The sequence below is a fragment of the Lemur catta genome, chromosome 13 (assembly GCF_020740605.2).
Source record: "Lemur catta isolate mLemCat1 chromosome 13, mLemCat1.pri, whole genome shotgun sequence".
NCBI classification, from domain to species: domain Eukaryota; kingdom Metazoa; phylum Chordata; class Mammalia; order Primates; family Lemuridae; genus Lemur; species Lemur catta.
Genome location: NC_059140.1, coordinates 14,022,631 through 14,045,576, shown reverse-complemented (window position 1 = coordinate 14,045,576; position 22,946 = coordinate 14,022,631). Strand labels below are relative to the sequence as shown.

The following is a 22,946-nucleotide window of genomic DNA, read 5'->3' as shown; positions in this document are numbered from 1 at the left end:
GCTCTGGTCATATTTACACAGGTGTCATGTATATGAGGCTGGTTTATAGAAACTTCTGGACCATCTGACCAAAAAATTGAGACTCCACTCTGAAAATACAAAAGTGGTGAACTCAATAAATGGATTGTATGTATTATATTTCCCTGTGTAAAATGTCACGTTTTCCTTGCCAGTAAGGAAAGCTTTGGGAAAAGCTTTATTATTTAAAAGTTCATTTTAGATGCTGAGCTTGCCATATTATAGAAACACTCAGACAACCTGGTCCTTCTCCATTTTCTCATCTTCCCTCTCCACGAATGAGGAAGACAGCTGCCAACCACAGTACCCCTCGCAGGGATGGCAGGAAACTTGTTCCTTTGGATCTTAATTCATTGTCAGGGAGATGCTCCTTTTTTATCCATAGGAACTTGGTAAGATATTGTTGTTTCTCACTAAAAATGACATCCCTTTGCCATTTCTGCCTAGTCAGATGATTTTTTATTAAAGTGGAAATGGCAGTGTGTATCTCACTAATTAGCTTCAAATATCTCAGTGATTAAATACTGAAAAAATTCCCTTGTACCAAAAAAAACTGTAATTAAACATTACAGGGAAAACAAATTATCCACTGAGTGCCATGCTTTCATCTTCAGCTATTTCATTTTCTACATGGGCGGCTGACTCTGCCTTGTGGTAGACTCTAGGCCTGTTGGTGTTCTGCCACAGGAAGATATAATTATAAAAACAAATGCTCGGAAACTCCTTGTAAAATGAATGCATTGGCATCTTGCTAGTACATGATTACGTTGACATGTGAGGCCAGAAGGAATTTTTTTAAACCAGATAACTATTAATTTTATATGACTTCCAGAATAATATTTATTATTTTCTCTGCTGGAACTAAATAGCCACCCCAATTTCTCAATTTGATTATGTATGTATTTGCCTGATATAAAATTAAGTGAAGAAGTATCTGTCTGTTTATTGAATAGCAGCAGTTCACTTGGCACTGGGCAACCCTGTGGAGCAATGGAGGAAAAATAATAGTTTTGCACATAATTAAATAATTTCTCGTGGAATTTAAATGACGGGGGGGGGGGGGCGAGAAACACTGAAATGTAAATATGTGATAGTTTTAAGTAGACTCCGTCCTCCTTTTGCAAGGGGAAATGGTGATGAACTCCCAGCATTTGATGCATCAGTAACTCTCTATTAAGATGGATTTCCCAGAAATTATCATTCAGATTGAAATTCTGTTTTTTTGATTTGCTTAATAATCAGAGTGTGAAAAATTCATTCGGTGAATGCCTGATAGAAAATGTGAAGCCCCTTAAGTAGTGTCGCATTTGTGTGAGAATTTGAAAAACTAATCACGATGAATATCCAATGTGCTCGTGTGCTTTCATCACGGAGCAGAAGCCCAAGGATGGGGCAGCTTTCTCTGGATGTGGTGGTCACCAGAGTGCCGCACACACATCCTCCGGCCACAGCGGGAAGGGCTGCTTGCCAAAAAGCCGTCATTATGTCTGCTTGAGCAGGTTCATTGTTATCTGAATAATGCATCTGGGCCTCTCTGGTGTGGTGCTGCTTGTGTTTTGTTTCCCCCTAAGAGCTGAAGACAAGGGTGGACCCAGGAGTTTCCATTCCAGCTCCGTCGTGGTCTCCACGGCGGTGGACGGCCTGGGCCAGGCGCTCGCGGGCCCGTCCATCTGGTCTCCTTCGCTGCACTCGGTGTTCAGCATGGATGACAGCAGCAGCCTCCCGTCACCACGGAAACAGCCTCCGCCCAAGCCAAAGAGGGACCCCAACACCCGGCTGAGCGCCTCCTACGAGGCCGTGAGCGCCTGCCTCTCAGCAGCCAGGGAAGCAGCAAAAGAAGGTGAGCCCAAGGGGAAGGAGAAAGCATTAGGGCTCACTGAGGCTCTGACTTCTGGTCTTGGAGTGCCCCATACCAGTATTGTGGCCTTAATGTATTTTAATAGAAATAAATCCAATTGTTGGCTTGCCAGCGGCTCTTTAATCATTAAATATAAATCATATTCATTCAAATCTCTAAGCTTCTTAGGGAAAATCTACTTATATATCATTTTCTTAACCTCCATGTCCACCTCTGCATCGAATGAACTGCCTCAAACCAACTCAGAAAGTCAGTTGCTATTCCCTGTAAATTTTCACCAATTAGAAGGTTAAAAACATTCATCAAGCTTTCCTGTTATCACACTCCAATTAAAAATTAAGCCTGCTTTATCATGTGGTAAGTGAAATGGTCCACACAGAGGAGAATCACTGCACAAGAAAATTGAGTTAGCAAGACTTTGGGGAGTAGATAACAAAAGTTTCTGCAATGATGGTCTAGAATCATGTATGCAAAAAAGGGGGAAAAAAATCCCAGTTTATCTTAATCAAATCTCTCATAGATTAGTACATGCAACAATTATTGCTTAATTATTAATTTTTAGACTCGTGAGAAATAGAGGAAGTGCTTTTAGCAGAACATTCACAAGTGTAACAGATTTTATTGGTCACCTACATATTGTTAGTCTCTTTTCTAGGCAATGTATGTCTTTCCTCATGGAGTTTCCATTCTAGTGGGGAAAGACAGATGGTAAACATGATAAAAAGGTAAAAGGGTTTAACTAGTAGATTGTTACTACAGGGAAACATAAATAGGTCCAGGAGCAGTAGTGCAGGGTGAAGGAGTTGAAATTCTAAATGAAACAGCTGAGTAGATCTCACTAGAAGATATCTGAGCACAGGATGGAACACAGATCCTTTAGTACGTAAATGAACCAAAAATACAAAAACACAGCAAAACAATAAGCTCAACTTTGGGAAAACATGACTGACACCAAGAAGTTGATGGAAAGACCATGGGACAGAAACCTCAAGTGATAACTGCATCCTATCTTTTTTTTCAAATTTATTTTTAATTTGACATAAAGTTGTATGATTTTTATCATGTACAATATGAGCTTTTGAAGTATATATGCATTGTGAAATGATCAAATCTAGCCGATTAACAAATGCATTGCCTCTCTCAGTTATCATTTTTGTGATAGGAGCACTTATCCACTCTCTTAGCATTTTTCAAGGATACAATATATTGTCACTAACTGCAGTCACCGTGCTGTACCATCTTCAAAATGTTTTTCCTTAGTGGCTTTAAGAAAGAATAGATCTTCAGGAGAATTTTTACTAAAAACAAGTTACTGTCTTAATGTATGAGTCATGTTACAATAATATCAGATAAAGATGTAGGAGAATTCATGAGACTCTGGGAGGAGAATCCAAGGGTATGTTCTTAGAGTCCTGGTGATCAGGACAACATAGAAAGCTGGAAATGAGATCATCCATGGGAAAGTCTTCAAAGTAGATATCAACGTGGACATAGATTTAAGTTAGAGCAGGACCTGCAAAGGGCCAAACCTTTGGACCAAAGAAAGGAGTTCTCCCAGTGTACCATACATACCAAGAATAGCTTATACTAAACAAATCATCAATGCCTCCCCGAGAAAGTGGACTGAGCCACATTTCCACTGTTACTACTTTCAGAGCCCAGTTGTGGATTTATGGTGCAGATCTCAAGTGATGGGAATAAGAAGAAAGGTTTTTTGGAAGCTTTCCTGAGGAATACAGTGCCCAAAATGCTAAGACCTATGAGAAGGGAAGGATGGGAAATCAAGATTCCAGATAGTCTCAGACATCGAGAAAAAGTAATATAAAATAAGATTGAAAATCACAGTGTATACAAAATTTGCACAGATTTGAACACTGCAAACAGATTCTATAAATTTGGATAAGTAGGCCTTAGAATAATTTGTAAAGTCTAGAAAAAGCTTATCATTTGTGTGGACATTAAAAGACCGCTACCGGCCAGGTATGATGGCTGACACCTATAATCCTAGCACGTTGGGAGGCTGAGGCAGGAGTTCGAGACCAGCCTGAGCAAGAGCAACCCCATCTCTACAAAAAATAGAAAAATTAGCCAGTTGGGTGTGGTGGTATGCACCAGAATTTCTGGCTATTTGGAAGGCTGAGGCAGGAGGAGTTTGAGGTTGCTTAAGCCCAAGAGTTTGAGGTTGCAGTGAGCTATAATGACACCACTGCACTCTAGTCCTGGCAACAAAGTGAGACCCCATCTCAAAAAAATAAAAAAATAAAAAATAAATAAAATACCACTGCATTGGAGTTGAAGTTTTGGAGTAATCAAGTACCAATTAGTCTCATAGTTACAAAAGGAGATAAAATAGTGAAGAAGAGCTTGAGCTCAGAATGGATCTTGAGTTTTCTCATAGGGCAACAACAAAAAAAGTCAGTTAAAAAAAGTTACTCAGGAGCCATAGGAGATGAAATACATATATATATATATATATATATATATATATATACACACACACACACACACACATATACGAAAGCAAAATGAAAAAAATTAATAAAGAGCAAGCAAGATAATAAGTGTAAAACGCTTTAAATTCCTTACTACTATTTAAAAGACATCATATGATATCATTAGACCTGCAAGATTTTTAGGTAAAATTTAGTTTCTTGGAACTTAATTTCGGCTCGCATGTGACTATAAGGTACTTAGAGAGGTTTCCTCCGATGAGTCCCACCCCACTGAGCACATGTTTTGGAAGCTTGTAGAAGTGTATAAATCATTTCCTGTTTATAATTTACACTATTTCTTCTTTCTCACAACACATAATTCCTCATTCTGATTACTTTACAGCCACCACAACAAAAAGGAAGTCTTTGATCTCCTGCAGCTAAGAGATGTAATCTGCATTATGGGATATGCTCTAAATACTACATATTTTTAAGGATGAGATAATTAAACTGCTTTATCTGCTTGAGCATGTTGCTGGTTAGTTTTTATAGCATTAGAGAGTCAGAGAGGGCCAACAGAGAGGCTTCATCACTCAATCTGTTATAGGTCTGGATTTCTAATCCACGATTGCCAATGTAGCTACACCCCTATGTGATAAGCCAGCTGTCTGCAGGGGCTCTGGTCCCTTTATGCCACTGTGTCAGGAATGGAAGATGGCTGAGTAGGATGATAATGAAAGTGATCACAGCATCTTAGACATCTCCCTCAGTCCTACACAAGTATGGTACAATCTAAGTCTTTGTTGTCCATTACAGTAGCCACTAGACACAAGTGGCCATTTAAATTTAAAATAATCAAAATTATTAAATAAATACAATTAAAAATTCAGTTCCTTAGTCATTAGTCACATTCCAAGGACTCAGTATTCAATAGCTGCAGGTGTAGAATTTTCCATTAACACAGAAAGTTGTATTAGACACCTCTGATTCTAAATGCTTCGTGTTTTTACCAAGTGACAATATTGAATTTTTTGCACCTAGTAACATATCACAAAATATCCTCCTTTCTGTCAAAAGATAGGAAGGACATTTGATCACTGTTGAAAATGCTTTGGGAATCTTGGTTTCAAAAGAGCAGGGACTACAACTGATGTCATTGTATTATTGGAGCTGTTCCTTCTGGCATGTTAGAAAATCAAGTTCAAGACCGGGCACGGTGGCTCACGCCTGTAATCCTAGCACTCTGGGAGGCCGAGGTGGGAGGATCGTTTGAGCTCAGGAGTTCGAGACCAGCCTGAGCAAGAGCGAGACCCCATCTCTACTAAAAATAGAAAGAAATTATCTGGCCAACTAAAATATATATAGAAAAGAATTAGCTGGGCATGGTGGCGCATGCCTGTAGTCCCAGCTATTGGGAGGCTGAGGCAGTAGGATCGCTTAAGCCCAGGAGTTTGAGGTTGCTGTGAGCTAGGCTGACGCCACGGCACTCACTCTAGCCCGGGCAACACAGCAAGACTCTGTCTCAAAAAAAAAAAAAAAGAAAATCAAGTTCAAGTTCTTTTCCTTTAGAGATAAAGCTGCTAACCAATTCAAGAAGGTGATAGAGTGAAAGGAGATCTGATTGCCTGATTGGAGAATGAAGGCCAAGGACTAGAGAGTAACCAATAATGAGGTCACATTAAAGTTGCCTTGGTGTTTAGTCTTGTTCTTATTAGCACGTGCCTTTTCCTAGAGGTCCTCACCCAATAAAAATGGTCGCAGTAAGAAAAGGCAGTATAAAGGGCTCATTTTTTTTTCACTGTGTTTGTGCCTGAAAAGCATGAAACAATTTTATAGGCCAATAAATTTTAACGCTTCTTTGAAAACTATTAACAAGCTATAGATCACTATTTAAAAGCACTGTGGTTAAAATGTCTGGGGTTGCTCTTCGCAAACGGTGGCTCAGAAAGGAAGACAGGGTCTCACTTCACTCTCTCTGCCAGGACCTCCCAGCCAGGGTGCTCTTCTGGAGAGTTCATTCTCTATTCACAAGGTACAGCCTTTCTCCCAAACATGGTTACAATTGTCACAGAGTTGTCTCCTGACCTGAAGTAAATTACAAGCCTGCATTTCATGTGTGCGACCTTGAGGAAGTGCTGCAACCTTTCCAAGCCCATGAGTATCAAGGGGCAGCAACAGCAGAATATACAGCAAGGGCTATTTGCAGGAAGTAAAGGTGGTGAGGTTTGTAAAGCCCTAGTGCCTGGGACACAGCAAGTGCTCAGCAAAGCTACATAGCTAGTTATATATGCCTGTGGTTTAGGAAAACTTTGAAGATCAGTTTCCTCATCTGTGAAATGGGTACTAAATCCTCACATGTGGTATTTAGGATTAAATAATGAGGTAGGTGGGGCAGTACCTGGCTCGGAGAGACACCTGCTCCAGGTGAAATTGCAAAAGCAGTTTCCTGCGGCCGCGCTAGCCTCCACCACTGACCATTCTGTGCTGACACTTCCACACTCGCCATCCGCCTTCAGACCCAGACCCAGCAGCCTGTGTCCTTGGAAATCATACCTTAATGAACTCATAAGTAAAAAAATTTGCTATACAACTCTATTCTCCACAAAATACGGTTTGTGTATGTAGATAGAATAACGGTTCAGCTCTGTGGCTTAATTTGGAAAAAGCTTTTTTTTTTTTTTCTTTTTGTTACTGTCTTATTTGTGTCTTTATTCTAGAACAGCACTTGTCACATAGTAAGCACTCAATAAATACTTACTGAATGAATAAATAAGTTACAGAAATATATTTCTCTGTGCTCCTTTCATTAAAACAGAATTTACTTCTTATCAGTGAATCAAAGGGAGCACAGTTTGGCGAGGTTCAAAATGTACCCTTGAGATGTGTCAGACATGGTTTGTCAGCGTATTTTTAACAGAAGCTCCCATATGATATTTTTTTTTATTACCTGAAAATTGACAGAAATTAGGTCTTCCGTGAACGCTCTTCTGAGAAATGTGTTTCTGGAAATAAGAGGAGAACATGATTGCATGGTTCACCACCTATGACGCAGTTGTTCATTCAGCAAATACTAATTAAGTGTATTCCATGAGTCTGGCTTCTCCCTGGGGACCTGGCAGAGCAGTGGGGGAGATAAATGGGCAAACAAATCATGAGATAAGCAGAGTGGTAGCAATGAGGGCAGGATGCGGTGGACACAGAGCAAAGGAGAGCCCAACTCTCTGTGGGAGCTCCAAAGGCTCAGGACAGTCGTATAAGCAGCATTGCGCTTGTGGGGCGCAGTTGGATGAGTAAAGGTGGTGTTATTGCCTCAACTGCCCCTCCTGCCAGAAAAAAAAAAAGTTATAACAAGGTTGCAATATATGACAGCTCAGGAGAAGCCCTTTCTGTCCAATTTGTTGCTGGCTGTAAATCCATACTGCAGTCAGTCATGTATGCAGCTGGCTGAGCAGTCAGCTCGCTGGCATTTAATTAAGCATCTTTTATGTCCTAGGTCCTGGCTCAGTGCTAAGTTTGCTCTGAAATGAGCAAAATCAGACTAGAAATGGTGGAAAATGGAGGATGGATACACAGATACTAATTTTTTTTCCAATAAGCAAGTTACCCATTCCTCTTTTTTCTCATAGATTAAATATGCAGGTATTTTGTTCTCAGTGAAAATGGAGCCAAATGAATCGTATCCTAGTACAGATGGTGACTTAAAAGTCACCGACATGCCTTAGGAAAACTTCTAAAGGAAAATGTTTTGTACAAGAAAATGTTTATCTCCCAACAGAACTTAAACATGGCACAGGTCTCTATATCATTCCATGGTAGCTCAGATTAAAAGTCAAGTTTATGATGTAATGAGATGGCTTCAAAATTAGAATCTAACTCTTAAGTTATTGTCTTAACACCAGAACTTGCCCTAAAGGTATTCTGTGAACATGGAATGTCTTCCTGACTCCATTTTATTGACATTATCAAGCAGTTGTAAATGTTTTATGCAAAAATCTTAGCACTAAAAAAAAAAAAAAAAGGAAAGAAAATTCCTAGTGTAAGTTCATGTTTAATAGCCCTTTAATCCATATTTGCAAATGAACTTTTAGTATGTGCACACATGCACACACACCCAGAAATAGCCACAAACCTAATTAGAATTTCAGTCACTAACTGTGGTTTTCTAATTTTAGTTTATAAAGAGTGAAGATTTCCAGTTCTGGCCTCTAGGGATTCCGATTTAACTGTTAGGGAGTGGGACAGGAAACTCTGCTGTCTACATAATCAGTAAAGCATCCCAGTGCTCCAGTACTGCTGCACCCCTGCAGTCCAGGAGACCACACCGTAAGGAGCCCTGTTCTAGCTCCCACGATTAATTTACAGTTGTGTAGTAGTAATAATGTTGATGATGATCACAGCTGACACTTAGTGTTTATTATGTGCAGACATTATGCTAAGTATCTTCCATCTTCAGGACCACCCTACCAAGTAGGGCTGCCATCGTGTCCCCTACACAGAGGAGGCTTGGGTCACAGAGCAGTGGTATCTCTTGTCCAGTATCATACAGCCAAGATTTGAACCCAGGCAGACTCTGGAGTCCAGTCTCCTGACAGCCTCCTCACAAGCCGTGCTATTTTATTTATCATAGTTTAATACAAAAAGGCTTTTCTCCATACCTGAAGCAAACTTTGAGGGAATATCGTATCAGTTATTTATTGTTCCTTAACAACCTCCCCAGAACTTACTGATTTAAATAAAGTGATGATTGTTTTACTGTGTCTCTCAGGCTCCGGGTGTCAGCTGAGATCGTCAGGGTGGTTCTCACTCAAGGTCTTTCGTGAAGCTGCAGCGAGGTGGCTGGAATCCCCTGAAAGCCAGTCACCATCATGTCTGGTGCCTCAGCTATCTGAGGACTGGAATTCCTTGGGGATCCCCATCTCTGTGTGGTCTCTCCACTTGGCTCGGGAAGCACGACAGCTTCAGGCCATTGGACTTTTCACATGGAGAATCAATGCATCAAAGACGTGTGTTTTGAGGGAGAGAAAGCAGGTAGACATGGCATCACCTTGTAAGAGCCAGCCTTGGAACCCCTGCAGCCTCACTTCCACCACACCCTGTCAGCACAGTCCCAAGAGCCCATCCATGTTTGGGAAAGAAAAATAGATTCTACCTCTTGATAGGACTGGAAATACTGTTGTGGCTAAGATTTTGGAAAATACAATCTATCTCAGTCCACTCTCTGAACAAAACTATTTGCATCCCTCTCACGTAAAAACTACATTCCCCCCTCCCCCATTCTCCCCATTATCTCCTTCTGTCAGGCTTGAGAGCCAGATCTCAGGGTCAAATCAGATCCAGGTGTGCACACTCCCCAGGTGAGGTTCCTGAGAGGGACATCTCCTCAAGTGTGTTTTCTTCCATCTGAAGACGTGCCACCAAAAAGACAAGTTACCTATTTCCCCTACACAACCAACACACACTTGGAGGGACAGGTATTGGATGATTGTTATATATGCTCATGCTCAAAAAAATGATGTCAGTTGGCACACAGTGGTCACTAGTGTGTAGCAGTTTGGAGCAACAGCGGGACACATGTTGCTAGTGCATTAAATGAGGATTTGGTCCTAGTGCCTGGAAATAATTTTCCAAGGCTCTTAGGTCTATGCTCTGGAATCTCGACTTCAGCCTTGGAATAACAATTCTTAATCCATAAGAAATGATTCATGTTTGGGGCTGGCAGTTTTCTCAGCTTGCTTCCTGCTCATATATATATTTTTTTCTAGAGATGGGGTCTCACTCTGTTGTCCAGGCCGGAGTGCAGTCACTAGTCACAGGCATGATCAAAGCACACTATAACCTTGAGCTCCTAGCCTCAAGTGATCCTCCTGCTCAGCCTCTCAGGTAGCTGGAACTACAAGCACATGCCACCATACCCAGCCCAAATGTTAAGAGACCAAAGTCTCTTCATTATGTATTGCCTTTGCTCCTTTCAGTGTAAACTGATACAATTCCTTTAAAAGCTTTGTGCATTTCTTGTGAATCAATTTATAGTTCACTTTATTAGTCAAAAGCCTCATCCACAAATTTCTCTTTTGGGGCTCTCTGCAATATTTCTATGGGGCAATACCACTGATATTGTTAGAAGACCTGTGGTTTTGCTTCTTCAAAAAGACCTTTGAAACACCTCCTTGAATCTTTCTGAGGCTTTAATAAAGGGTCTCAGTGGCATATGCTTGGCTTCATCTTTAGATCATGTTTTCCTGAAAATGCCTTGAGTTTTATCTCTGTTTGGAAGTCATTTCTTAATGTTAGAATTATTTGCCATCTGAAGAGCCTGGCAATGAGAACTGTTTTGTTTTCAAACCCAGGAAGTCCTAGTTCTTTTATAGTTAATAGTTCTTTCTTCACATTATCTCTTTATTCTCATGTTTTATGCTAGGCAGCTAAAAGAATCCAAGAGGCAACTTTAACACTGCCTGAAAATTTCCTTAGCTAGATCACCCAGTTCATTTCCTGTTATCTGTATTCCACATTGGTGCATGTTAGATAGTATTGCTAACTTTCCACTATGACTAGAAAGTATTAATATCACATTTCCTCTGGCTTCCAGCACCTTCCTCACTTTCCTTTAAACCTCACCAGGACCTTTCTTCAGGGCCTCCGAGCTTCTACTAACAGTCTCTTCAAGGCTCCTTCAACTTCCCAAAGCAACTTCCACATTTGTAGTGTTTTCTTTATAGCAGCAGTCCATTTCCAGGTACCGATATTTGTATGAGTTGTCTATTGTTATGTAACAGGCTTCTCCAATACTCAGCAGCTTAGGATCCCAGTGAAAATTTTATTATTATCTCTCATGGTTCTAGTATTTGGCTGGGCTCAGCTAAGCTGTTCTCACATAGGCTGTCTCCCAGCTGTAATCAGACAGTGGCTGGGGCTGGCTGGGATCATTGGAAGACACAGTTAATTACATTTCTGGTGTCTGGGATGGGAAAACCCAGACAGCTGGGGCCAGAGCAGATGGGGTCCTCTGGCATCTCCTTCACCTCCATGTGGCCTCTCCACATGTTCCCGACAGCACGGCTGCTTCAGGGCATATAGACTTCTTACACGGAATCAAGGCTACCAAGACATGTGTCCCAAGAGAATAGAAGCCAGACAGAAGCTGTACTGCGGATGGCCCAGCCTCAGAAGGCAGGCAACATCATCTTCTAATCATTTTATTCATTGAGGCAGCCACAGAGACCCTCCCGTGTTTAAGGTTCTGGAAGAACATGTGAGACTGAAAATATTATTGAAGACAGCTTTGGAAAATACAATCTGTCACAAATCCTTTAAATTATTCATGTCTTCAGGGCAGCTCTATAATACTAATATTAAAAGTGGGGCCATTCATTCACTTTCTAGAAGAAGCTTAGGAGTTGCTATGAGTTAGCACACTGAAAGCCATTGGAATAATGCTTATTAATTAGAGAATTGCACATTTGGGGTATTTTCTGTTCTTAAAAGTTGGCTGCTTTTGGAAGCCCTGCATAATACTGACTTACAAAGATGTCCATTGAGTTAGAAAATTAACTTTGTTCTTTTCCATTTACATTTGGATAATTCCCATTGTTTCCTGGTTATAGTGTGCCAACAACTGAGCTAAGCACTCTACATGCAATATCTATTTTATTCCTTTGAGATAATTACCAATATCACTATTTTATGTACAATGACACTAAGGCTTAGAGACGTTTGCCTAAGACCTTTTGAAAAATTATAATTTGCATCACTACCACCCCCAACACAAACACACACACGATTCTGTGCCCCTCACGCTGGTCTGTTTTTTCTCATCTTCATAGCCTGTATTATGTGCCAACACACTATAGAATTCACTCATTTGTTGTATTTCCTTTTTTTGTTGTCTGCTCCCACTAGAGTATAGGAAGGCAGAGAGCTTTTTCTCCTTATTCAGTATTTATCTCCATAAATAACTGTTTAATGCATATGAATGAATGATTGAATGAATAAAAGGTCATGCTGAGATTTGATCCTAGATCTATCTGATTCCAAAGCCTTTAATGGTTATACTCTATTTTCTACCCAAAACTGATACAAAGACTGCTGTCATATTGTGCAGTCACAGTGAGAGAGAAATATAGCTGCCTAAAACAACTGAGAACTCAACAGAATTAGATGTACTTATAATCAAGAATTCCTACAAATTAGTAAAATAATTCAAGATTTTTGAGTGTTGATATTTCAGTGAAACTTTATGCTTTCTAAAATTGACATCTCTTAAACTTATTAAAACATTATTATAATTTATAGATTTTAGAATTTCTTTATTTGACTTTTAATAAATGTTTTAGACTCACATTTAAGTAGTTTTGTTCTGTCTCTTTCAAAATCAGGCTTATTCATTTTTTTCTGAATCTTGTCTCTTTTTTCAATTTGAGAGCTTTCCACTGAAGCAGTTTTTCCAATTAAGAAGTTCGTAGTGAAATTTTATACCCTTGATTTCCCCGTTACATATGTGTCTCTGTTACGGATTCAGACATATTGATCCATGGTAAAACCTACCCTTGGCAACATTTTAACAAAATTCTTTTTTTTTAATCTCTCCATCCATGTGTTTTGTTGGTTTTTGTTTTGCCCCTTTATATCATTTAAATAATCGAGCTTACTCACTTCCTACAGGAAGCTTCTGCATGCCGCCGACTAGCTATAAGTTGCTTGCTCTCCCGGGTTTCTATCTTCCATCTCTAAATAACGAGGGCCAGTTCCACCAAGCCTTCCTTCGCACCTGTATCAGGTCCTAGGGATCCAAGTGTATGCGTGTGCCCCGTCTGGTCTCGAGGTGCCCCGTTCCCCTTGACATCTTCCTCCTGGGGGAGTTGGGGGGAGTCGTCCTCCAGCTCTACGATGAGATGCCACCTCTCTCCTCGGTGGTCCCGGGAGGGTCAGGTTTGGCTGGGCCCGGCCGGCGAGGGGTGCATGCCCGGGCGCCTGCCGCAGCCCTGGGTCCCCCTCACGCCCAGTGTCCCTCTCTCCCCTTGCAGCTCTGACCCGGCCCAGGCCGCACAGCGATGACTACAGCACCATGAAGAAGATTCCCCCTCGAAAGCCCAAGCGCAGCCCGGACACCAAGCTGAGTGGCTCCTATGAGGAAATCCCGGGCCCCGCGGGTGTGCAGGGGGCCTCCCTGGCCGTCGGGACCGCCCGGCGCGCCCCGCGCCCTGCCACGCAGCAGGCGGACGACGACGACGACGAGGGCGAGCCGGTGTATATCGAGATGGTGGGCCACGCGGGGCGGCCCGGCGGCCCCGAGCCCGACAGCCCCGACCAGGGCGAGGCAGTGTACGAGGAGATGAAGTTCTTTCCGCCCGAGGACGGCGGCGGCCCGGGCAGCGTCTGCTGCGCGTCCGCGTCGCCGCCCCTGTGGCCCGAGAGGCGGAGACTCGCGCCCTTCGAGGACGTGGTGCCAAGCGGCCCGGTCGCTGGGCTCCCCGGGGACGCGTGCGACATCCCGGCTCCCTTCCCCAATCTGCTGCCACACCGGCCCCCGCTGCTGGTGTTCCCCCCGACGCCCGCCACCTGCTCCCCGGCCTCGGACGAGTCGCCTCTGACACCCCTGGAGGTGAAAAAGTTGCCCGTCCTGGAGACCAACCTCAAATACCCCGTGCAGCCCGAGGGCTCCAGCCCCCTGTCTCCGCAGTACTCCAAAAACCCGGAGGGGGACGGTGGCAGGCCCGCATCCCCCGGCCTGAGGACATTGAATGGGCCCAGCAGAATCTCCCCACCGCCCACGCCGCCGCCGCCGCCGCCGCCGCCGCCTCCACCTCCTCCTGGGCCGCCTCCTGCTCCCTACCTGCCGTCCTCGCATTTCACGTTCCCGCCGGAGACGGTTGTGGGTCATACAGGAAAAGCAATGGCAAATTCAGATTTGTCCAAAATCCATCAAAAGCCAAACTCTGCCCCAGTGGGTGGTCCCTGCAGCACCTTCTCCAAGATCCCTTATTCCCCGGTGAAGGCGGCCAGGAGGGCGAGCTCCAGCGCCTCCTCCCCGGCGCCCTACAGCCCTCCCAACTCCAGGCCCCTCAGCAGCCCCCTCGAAGAGCTAACCAGCCTCTTCAATTCTGGGAGGAGCGTACTTCGGAAATCTGCAGCGGGAAGAAAAATTAGGGAAGCTGAAGGTAAGCGGAGTAAAAATGTATCTCCCTTTTGCATATATGCATGTGCATGCACGTATGTGTGTACATGAAGTCATATATATAATATTTTAAAAGTTTGAGATGATTGCAGTGGTCATTCAGAACGGATACCAACTTTTAAAAATCTCGTGCAACCAATGTGGCCAAGGAGGTGGGAATTAATATTTCCATGTTGCAGAACAAGACGTTAAAGGCTCATGATATAGAAATGCTTAGTGCTAAAATTGGATTTAATAAATTATAACTTGATAAATATTATACATAGCAAGGTTAAATTTAATCTACTGATTTTTTTCCTAATAATACTTCCAGATCACATGAAATGGTACATTTTGTGACATTATATTGCTGGTTTCCATTTGACTTACAGCTCCCCATTAACTTTCCAGTATTCTATTTGCCATCCATCTCACTCTGCCTCGTGGCATCTGGGGTGATTACCTACTCAGTTACTACCTTACACTTCATACCACTCACCTGTACGTGATTTTGAATGAATTGTTTTTCTTCTGTGCATATGCTATCCCAGGAACTTTCTAACTCAGTTCTTTTATATCTGTGTTTTCTCATGGAGCAACTCAGCCCAGGCATGATTTGTGAGTGGCAGTCCACTGAAGTGAGCTTAGGGTTATGCTGTTGCAGCCAGAGGATGTCACCTACATTAAAAAGTATTTATTTTGTGTTCTTATAAAAACAGACTGTAACTAGGGGGAAAAAAAAACTCATTAAGACATTTTTGCTAATCTCTTTTAATTAGCTAACCACATGACACTTCATCCAGATAAGGTTGCCTTTGCGCTGAACTAACTGCTTTTGCGTAGATTTTCTTAATAATCACAAAAAGTAGTCATTTTCCAAACAATGTTAAGACTTTTATACAAAACCAAAATATGTTTCCAATGGGTCTGTATTTGGGGGAAGAAATACATTAATGTAAAGCATCTTCTTGTTAAGGAAAATTATAACCAGTCCCTTAATGCCATGGCACCATGAGATCCCCTACTTCCCACCAAGGTAGACTGCAACTATTAACATCCTTACTTTGTAGGCAGGAAACCTCAGGGTGGAGAGGTTAAATATCTTCCTTAGGGTCAAGTGGTAGGATTGGAAATAAGATTTTTATCTATGGTATAGTAACATTTTACATGTGCATTAACCTTCTTCTCCTCTAGCAGAAAATATATAAACATGTTAGCTTTCATTATTTGACTAAGAAACTTATTTCAGATACAAAAACTAGAGAATCTAGAAGGCAATCTGAACAAAAGAAAAGTAGGTCAAGGTTACGAATCCTCAGCAAATGAATGAATAACCTACTCCCTATTTATTCTTCAGACAAATAAGCTAATTGTTTGTCTAGCTAACAATTTCTTCTTAGTTATAGGCCATTAATAAATGAAATTGTACTTGTAAATAGCAGAATGTTTGAATTTGACAATTTGTGTTTCAGTCTAAGGAACAAAATAGATAAGAGAAAATCATTAAATGAACAAATTAATATTTGCTTTTTGAACCTAAAGTTTATTAAAACCTAATAAACCTCATTTTACTATAGCTTGGAATTGGGCGAATTCTTCTAGACTCTATTCAAGGAAATAAAGTTAATGAATTTCTAGACAGTTGTCATCATTTGGAAATCCCAAAGTTTGGGACTCAGAGGATGGCGAGAATTGCACTGAGGCTGCCAGGCATGGTGTGCAAATTTGCTAATTATATTTTGCTGTGGTTACATTAACCAGTATTTGGGAACACATACCAAAATCTCAAGTACAATATTGTTAGTTCAAGTCCAAAATTATAAGACATGTATTTTTTTATTGTGGGCTTTTACAAAATACTTTTTCATTTGAAAAGATTGGATTGAGCCACTTATGACTTTCTCATAAATACATGAATTGGCAAGTTCTGTCACCAGCACACAGTATGTAAAATAAGAGAAAACTTAGCAATATGGGACGAGGTCATCCCCACACACCAGATCATGGGAGTTCCAAATGCACAGTTGAGAACTGTGTAATACTTTATGGTCTGTGATGAAGGAAAAAAGTTGACAAGTTTGCATAGCATGTTCTCATGGGATAGTACAGGTCATTCTTTCAGAATGTAAAAGAGGTTAAAGATAAGATATGGGAAGAAAAACATTCAATGCTGGTGCTAAGCACTGGAGCTGCTTACATGATTATTAAGGCTTATAGAATTTGATCCTTAGGTCAGTAATCCATTTTCTTCTGAATGAATTGAATGGCTGTAATTCGTGATTTACTGTAGTCTTGGGATTTCTTTAAAGTTTTAAATCTTCTACTTTACCCTCTTTCTATTTAAAGATATTTTTATTTTCACCTGAAATACCTTTCTTACCAAATAATCCAGTGTATGGCTAATTTACCCTCAAGGCACCTAAATTGATTATAATTCATTTTTTGTACAATTTTGATAGGGGAAAATTGGTATGCAAATTTTGCAGAAGGGTTCCAAGTGTTCCCCTTGCCTCTTTGGAACAGTGACCTTGAGGAGATTAAATTGCCTATTAATTTCCTGCTGTAGGTATTTCCACTTAAAATACAATGTACTATAATACACAATGAGTAGTATATAGAAAGTGAGGTTCTTTTGTGTGTAATTCTACTCCATTACTACCCTCAAATTGATTTGCTTTCTATAGATTCTTGAATATGCAATTTGAGGAATAGAAAATCACTCAAATTCTCAGAGTCAAGGACACACATACAGAAAATATGTGATTGTGCAGACAGATATGATTGCAATCTGAGAAGAACAATATTGGCCGCAAGGAATTGTGGTGTTTACTATGTTCCAGGCATGGTCTAAATAACCTATTTAATACTCACAAGACTACTAGATATCTGCTATTCTTATCCCCATTTTACAGGTGGGAAAACTGAGGTACAGAGAGATTAACCAACTTGCTCAAAGTTGCTGTGCTCATGAGAGAAAGAACATAACTTGAATACAGTAGTTCTGTCTCTAAAATCTCTTAACTATCTATGCAATCCTGCCTCAGATAGCAGAGGGAAAACAGATGCAGGACAAGGGTTTTAAAAATTAGTATTTGCTCACTGAGATGCAAAAAGTAAGAATCATAGAGTTTGGATGGAAAGAACTGTACCATAAACTCAAGAATGCCAAACATGTACTTTATAGATTGTTAGTATGTATACAGTTCTGTAATATAGTATCCAGGCCACTTGGCCCTTAAAATTAAGATTGACTAAATGTTTAATTGTCTATGCCTTTCTAGATATAAATATCTCATTCACAAAAAGTTTCATCTGATGTTATAATAAGACTAATATTATTATGTTAATTATTTCTGATTGCTTGATTAAAAAAACATGAGCCCTAATTTTAATGGTGAATGGGGCGAGTCATTGGCTTGTTCTGGCCACTAGGGCGCTCCATCGCTCTTAACGGCATCTCAGCGTCTGGCTGAGTTTATCCAGAATAACATGAAATAACATGAGTGTGGTATTCTCCACTCACTGAAAAAGATCAAGATGATAGGGTATTGACAAAGATGCCGTACTTCTCAGAAATCTGGAGAACAATGCGGAAGAGAGCCGGGCTGAATTAAGGAAAAATCTGAGTCATACGGTATTTTTTAAAAAATTTGATTTCATTACTCTCTCATACTAACCTTAGTTTATAAGTTATTTAATATATACTTAAAAATAATGTCAGCAAAAAATTATAATGTACACTATTTATTTGCATATATTAGGTGTGTATTAAATTGTTTTTTGATGTAAACTTTACCTGCAAAAGAGCATTTTGACATATAAATTTATTTGATAGATCTAGCCCTTGTGGCATTTTTACTTAATAAGAACAACTTAAGCCAAATGGAAATTACTGTTCATATAAACTATTTTTTGATTGCATAAACATCCTGAGCAAGAATATTTTGAGTTTGGAAGTCAAGAGTGTTATATAAACAAATTTTTACAATAAATAAAAGATATTTTTATTCCATAGGATCATTTGTTTACAAAAGAATTTTTTTCTTTTTGAAGTTTGCCTTGTGGAAGTTTTCAAACATACACAAAAGTAGAGAAAATAGGTTAATGAACTCTCTTTGAGGCCAATCCTATCTCCTCTCTCCTCCTGTCTGGTTCCCTCCTCTAGCACTGGATTATTGTGAAGTGCATCCCAATGTCAAATGATTTTATTAATACATATTTATAAATGTTTTATCTAGATGTTTGTTATGGGGAAAAAAGATTTATTCTTGTCAGTTAAATTAGTACAGACCAGTCAATCCATTTATTTTGGTCTTTACCAACATGAGACTGCCATTCGTGACAAGAGACCCGATCTAGAAACCATGGCATCGTTTTTCATGATATAAACAGGAATGTTCTCAGGAGTTAGCATTCCACCATTTTGGCTTCAGTGACAGCCCTTGGCATGAACACCTCATGCAGGCAACCCTTTCTACTATTAAAAAAAAAAAGTAGATTTCTAAATACTATATTCAAATAGAACTAACTATGAATGATCAAACATCACAAAGACATACAATCACATCTTAATTCAGTATTTTATGAGGTTTAGATGCTTCCAGGCCAAATTAAGTGCAGTTCCATACACATTGTTTGGTAACAAGAAGCAGAATGCTTTAGAATGACTGAAATACCACGGAATTACTGACAGAAATTAGTGGTGCTCAAGGACAGTGTGTGTGAGTGGCCATCCTCTGCTCCTAATGTTTGAAACAGAAGTTTCAACGTTCTCGTCATTTAATCTCTGACACATTCAAATGAGATTGCAGCATGAGAAATTAGTCTGCCTTATGCAAATCTCGACATCCAATGATGGGATGCAGAGCTTAACATCCCACAGGCTTCTCCCTGTATGCGGATCTCATAGTACTTTTATCCTGTCCAAAACAGGTAGTCTTTTTTACCCCCCTACTTCATTTCTCTCCACGGTGATTTATTTTTGTGTTTGGGGAGCGTGGTGGTGGCGGTGAGAGGGCCTGAGGGCTCATGAAAATGTTTAAAATAATGGACACAGCAAGCACATGGTTTACTGATGTGTGATTCTCTTTGCTGGTCTGTTGCTGTCTGCATTCTTGTCTAACACAAAAGTCTACCTCCTGTAACAGCAAGGCCATTCCTCTGCATTCTGGAACCATTTTCAATCAACACTAAATTTTCCTCGTTTTCTAAATGAGTAGGTAGGTCCTTTGGGGAAACCAGATTAACATCCCCAGTGAAGGAAGTTCTCCATTTATCACTAAGTGGACATTAAGCAAGGAGGAGCTATGCGAAGTGTCTTCCTTTGCTATGCCAATAAACCCAAGCTTTAGCATGAGGAAAATATGTCTATCTGGGAGAAAAGGATTTTTTAAACTAGTTTCTTGGCCTCTCTGCAGGCATCAGGAGTTTCTGAGCAGCTATACATTTCATTGTTTCAAATTCTCCAAATGTTTATCAGAAATAATACTTTGCTCATCCACCCTTCAAAATGAGCTTTGAATTTTAATAAATTGATCGGCAACCAAACTTACCCATGTTATGTGCACAAAGCTCTTTGTCCTCTACATTAATTGGAAAGATTTTTTTTAATATGTAAGTATAATACTTGTTGTGAATGTTTGTAACATTGTTCTCACAACTTACACTTTCTCTCTATAAATACCCAAGAATGCATACAGGGAAATTGTGCAACCAGGGGCCTATAAACCAGACTTGCATTAACTTGCAAAGCTGACTGCCTGTCATCCAATAAGCATTTACTTAATGTAAGCACAGGGCTTGCTACTGAGAATCCAGAAAATTAATAAATAAATCAAGCATTGCCCCCGCCTTCTCACAGATCATATAGGAGGCAGAAGGTATACCCCATTGCAGTGAAAGGAATCCCAGCAGAGGGAGAGAAGCTTTAACCAGCGGTCATACACCATTCATGGATGCACAGTTGAGCTCCTGTGGCCCATGAACCCCAATGGTTTGCATGCAACTGATTTGGGGAGAGGCTTCATAAACATCATCAGATTCTCAGAAAATGGTTGTGACTTAGGAAAAGTGAGGCCAGCACAGCCCATGTTTACACTCAGTGTGCTCGGTAGCCAGGAAAAGGAGTCGGTGAATGCCTCAGAGGGGCCAGGAAGGCCTTGCTTCCCGGCAGGGGGGCAGGAAGGAGGGATAGAAGGGGGTGATGGGTGTGTGGAGCTCTCCAGGTGCAGAAGTTGGGGGCGCAGGCATTGCAGGCACACAGACGAGTGCATGGTGAGACATGCAAGTTCAAGGTACATAGTCCTTTTAGAATACTGCCATGAATTTTGAGGAAGAAAGAGAAGGAGAACACTACTTGCCTTGCTTGGAGTCAAGCAGGATAGGCTTTCTACCTGGAAGCTCCTTATCAGCTTCCTGACAAGGCCTTGAATGATCCCCATTGTTTCTCTTCTGTAGGGGGGAATTCAGCGTTAACTCTTAGGCTCTCTCCTACTAAGAATGCGAAGAGCCCACCACTGAGGAGGAGGAATTCACACAAAAAAGATAGCAGCTATTCTTGGTATTCATGCAAATAATGGGGAATGCTCAGATGTACGGTGAGATGTGTTAATGGTATTCTGCTCATAGTATTAATGGCTAATATTTGTAAGTGGCTGTCTCCTGTGGGCCAAGCACCCTGACGTCTCTTCTCCCCCCGCCCCGGGTTCTCCCCTCTCTGTGAGGCAGGGAAGCAGGTGTTACCATCCCTATTTACTAATGAGCAGTCTGAGACTTTGAGGGATTAAGTGATTTTCCCATAATCACAAAAATTAATCGGTCTCCAAGCCAGGAATCAAACACGTCTCTTTTCTCCCAAACCTTGGATTCTTTCTATTATGCCATTGTTAGTCTCTGAAAACAATGAAAATAATGATACAAAGTCTGTGTCTGAGGAAGTAGTTTCCTTCTGAAGTTAAACCCAGACTCACTACAGGAAAACATGTGGGATGCGGGCAGGTGAGAACTTTTTGCCCCATTGTCAGTGTTTAAACTGAGAGAACCTTCTTCCTGTGCCTCTCTGCCTACTCCTCCTCCTCTCACCTTCTCTAGAAAATCCTGTCTACTCACCTGCCCATGAAGTATCTTCTGTAGGATCCGGGACCACAGCACACACAGTTGGACTGGGCTAATGCCTAGCATTCAAAAGACTATTGTTTCCTCCTTCTTTCTCTATGTCCGTTTTCTTGGCCCCCTTAAGGTTTTGTTTGGGACCGAGTTCCTAATTACTGAAAACAAACTCAGGAAAATTGTATTCATTTGGAAGTGTTGAAGCATCTGTTTTTAGGAAGCATTTGACTCCTGCTAGGGCTGTGAACGTCAGTCTCCTTGGTGGGATGTCAGATGCCTGCTCAGGACCCGCCAGGAATTGAATGGGTAGTGGCTGTCACTATGTGCCGGAACCCTGCTAACAATTGTGCAGATGATCAGCGTTGATTTCAGCACCATGAATGGAATGGGGGAAAGACAGACACTCAAAAAAGCCTCCATCATCTGTCTCTCCAGCCACTGTCTTACAAATGGCAGAAATTCATGCTTTTCTAAATTATGTAAACACAGAAATATAGAGATATTGAAAATGGCAAAGTTAGAAACATGACTGAATAAAGACCTAGTGTCAGGCCTACCTCTACTCATCGCCCCTCAATAGATATTCGCTGGGAAAATATGAAACTCATTGGTCTCACCACTGGTATCCTTACTAGGTCATGCCACTCATTCTACTTTGAAACCCAGAAGCAAAACCAAGCAAAGGTTATGACAATTAAATATTTAGATCAATCTGATCACAAAGTTACCCTTTGAATTATATGACTTGTCTTGGGAAATTAGCTCAACATATTAGCTGTAAATCTACAGCAGCTAGTGTGCCAGTCAGACCAGAGATGTGTATGGAGCATAAATAGTTCATCAGTTTTTACATGAGCCTAGTGCAGCAAAGGAGCCCTTGCAACTGGGATGCTCTATAATGCGCTGTCAGCGAGGGAAGAATCTATTGTACCTGAAATTCTGAAAATAAGGCAGTCTTTTCAGAAGAGGATTATTTTTCATAACCAGTAAATATTTTTCATGCTATCAACCCATTAAAGCAAGCAGCTATTGTGTATTGTGTGTCTCTACACTGGATTGCAAATTAAACTCCCACTGGGGGCTCAAAAGAGAAATGCAGTGCTTTATCCTCTAAGCCACTCAGCAGCTCTCCTTAAGCAAGTTAATAAAGACCTTCCTGGCTATCTGCATCTCATTATTGCCACATAATACAACATCCTGGGGTTTTCTTCCTTTTGTGAAGAAATGTTCAGAAGCGACATGGTGCATGGAATGTTTCCTAAAGTGGGGCTGGGCAGGTGCCATGCTCTCTCCCTCCTGAAGAGTATTGGAAGAGAAAAACCTATTTCTTAATTACCTACCAGTGTTTAGGCTCTTTATGCCTGACTTGAATCATTTT

The 22,946-nt window shown here is 41.0% G+C and overlaps 1 protein-coding gene across 1 annotated transcript in view; it reads left to right on the top strand.

Annotated features, from left to right (window-relative positions):
- The window catches only part of MYO16 (myosin XVI), a 476,542-nt gene that overhangs the window by 403,710 nt on the left and 49,886 nt on the right, over positions 1–22,946 (top strand). The window contains exons 30-31 of the mRNA XM_045567153.1: positions 1,590–1,858; positions 13,332–14,465. Of these exons, the coding sequence (XP_045423109.1) occupies positions 1,590–1,858; positions 13,332–14,465 (1,403 nt within the window). The remainder of the gene's footprint in view (positions 1–1,589; positions 1,859–13,331; positions 14,466–22,946) is intronic.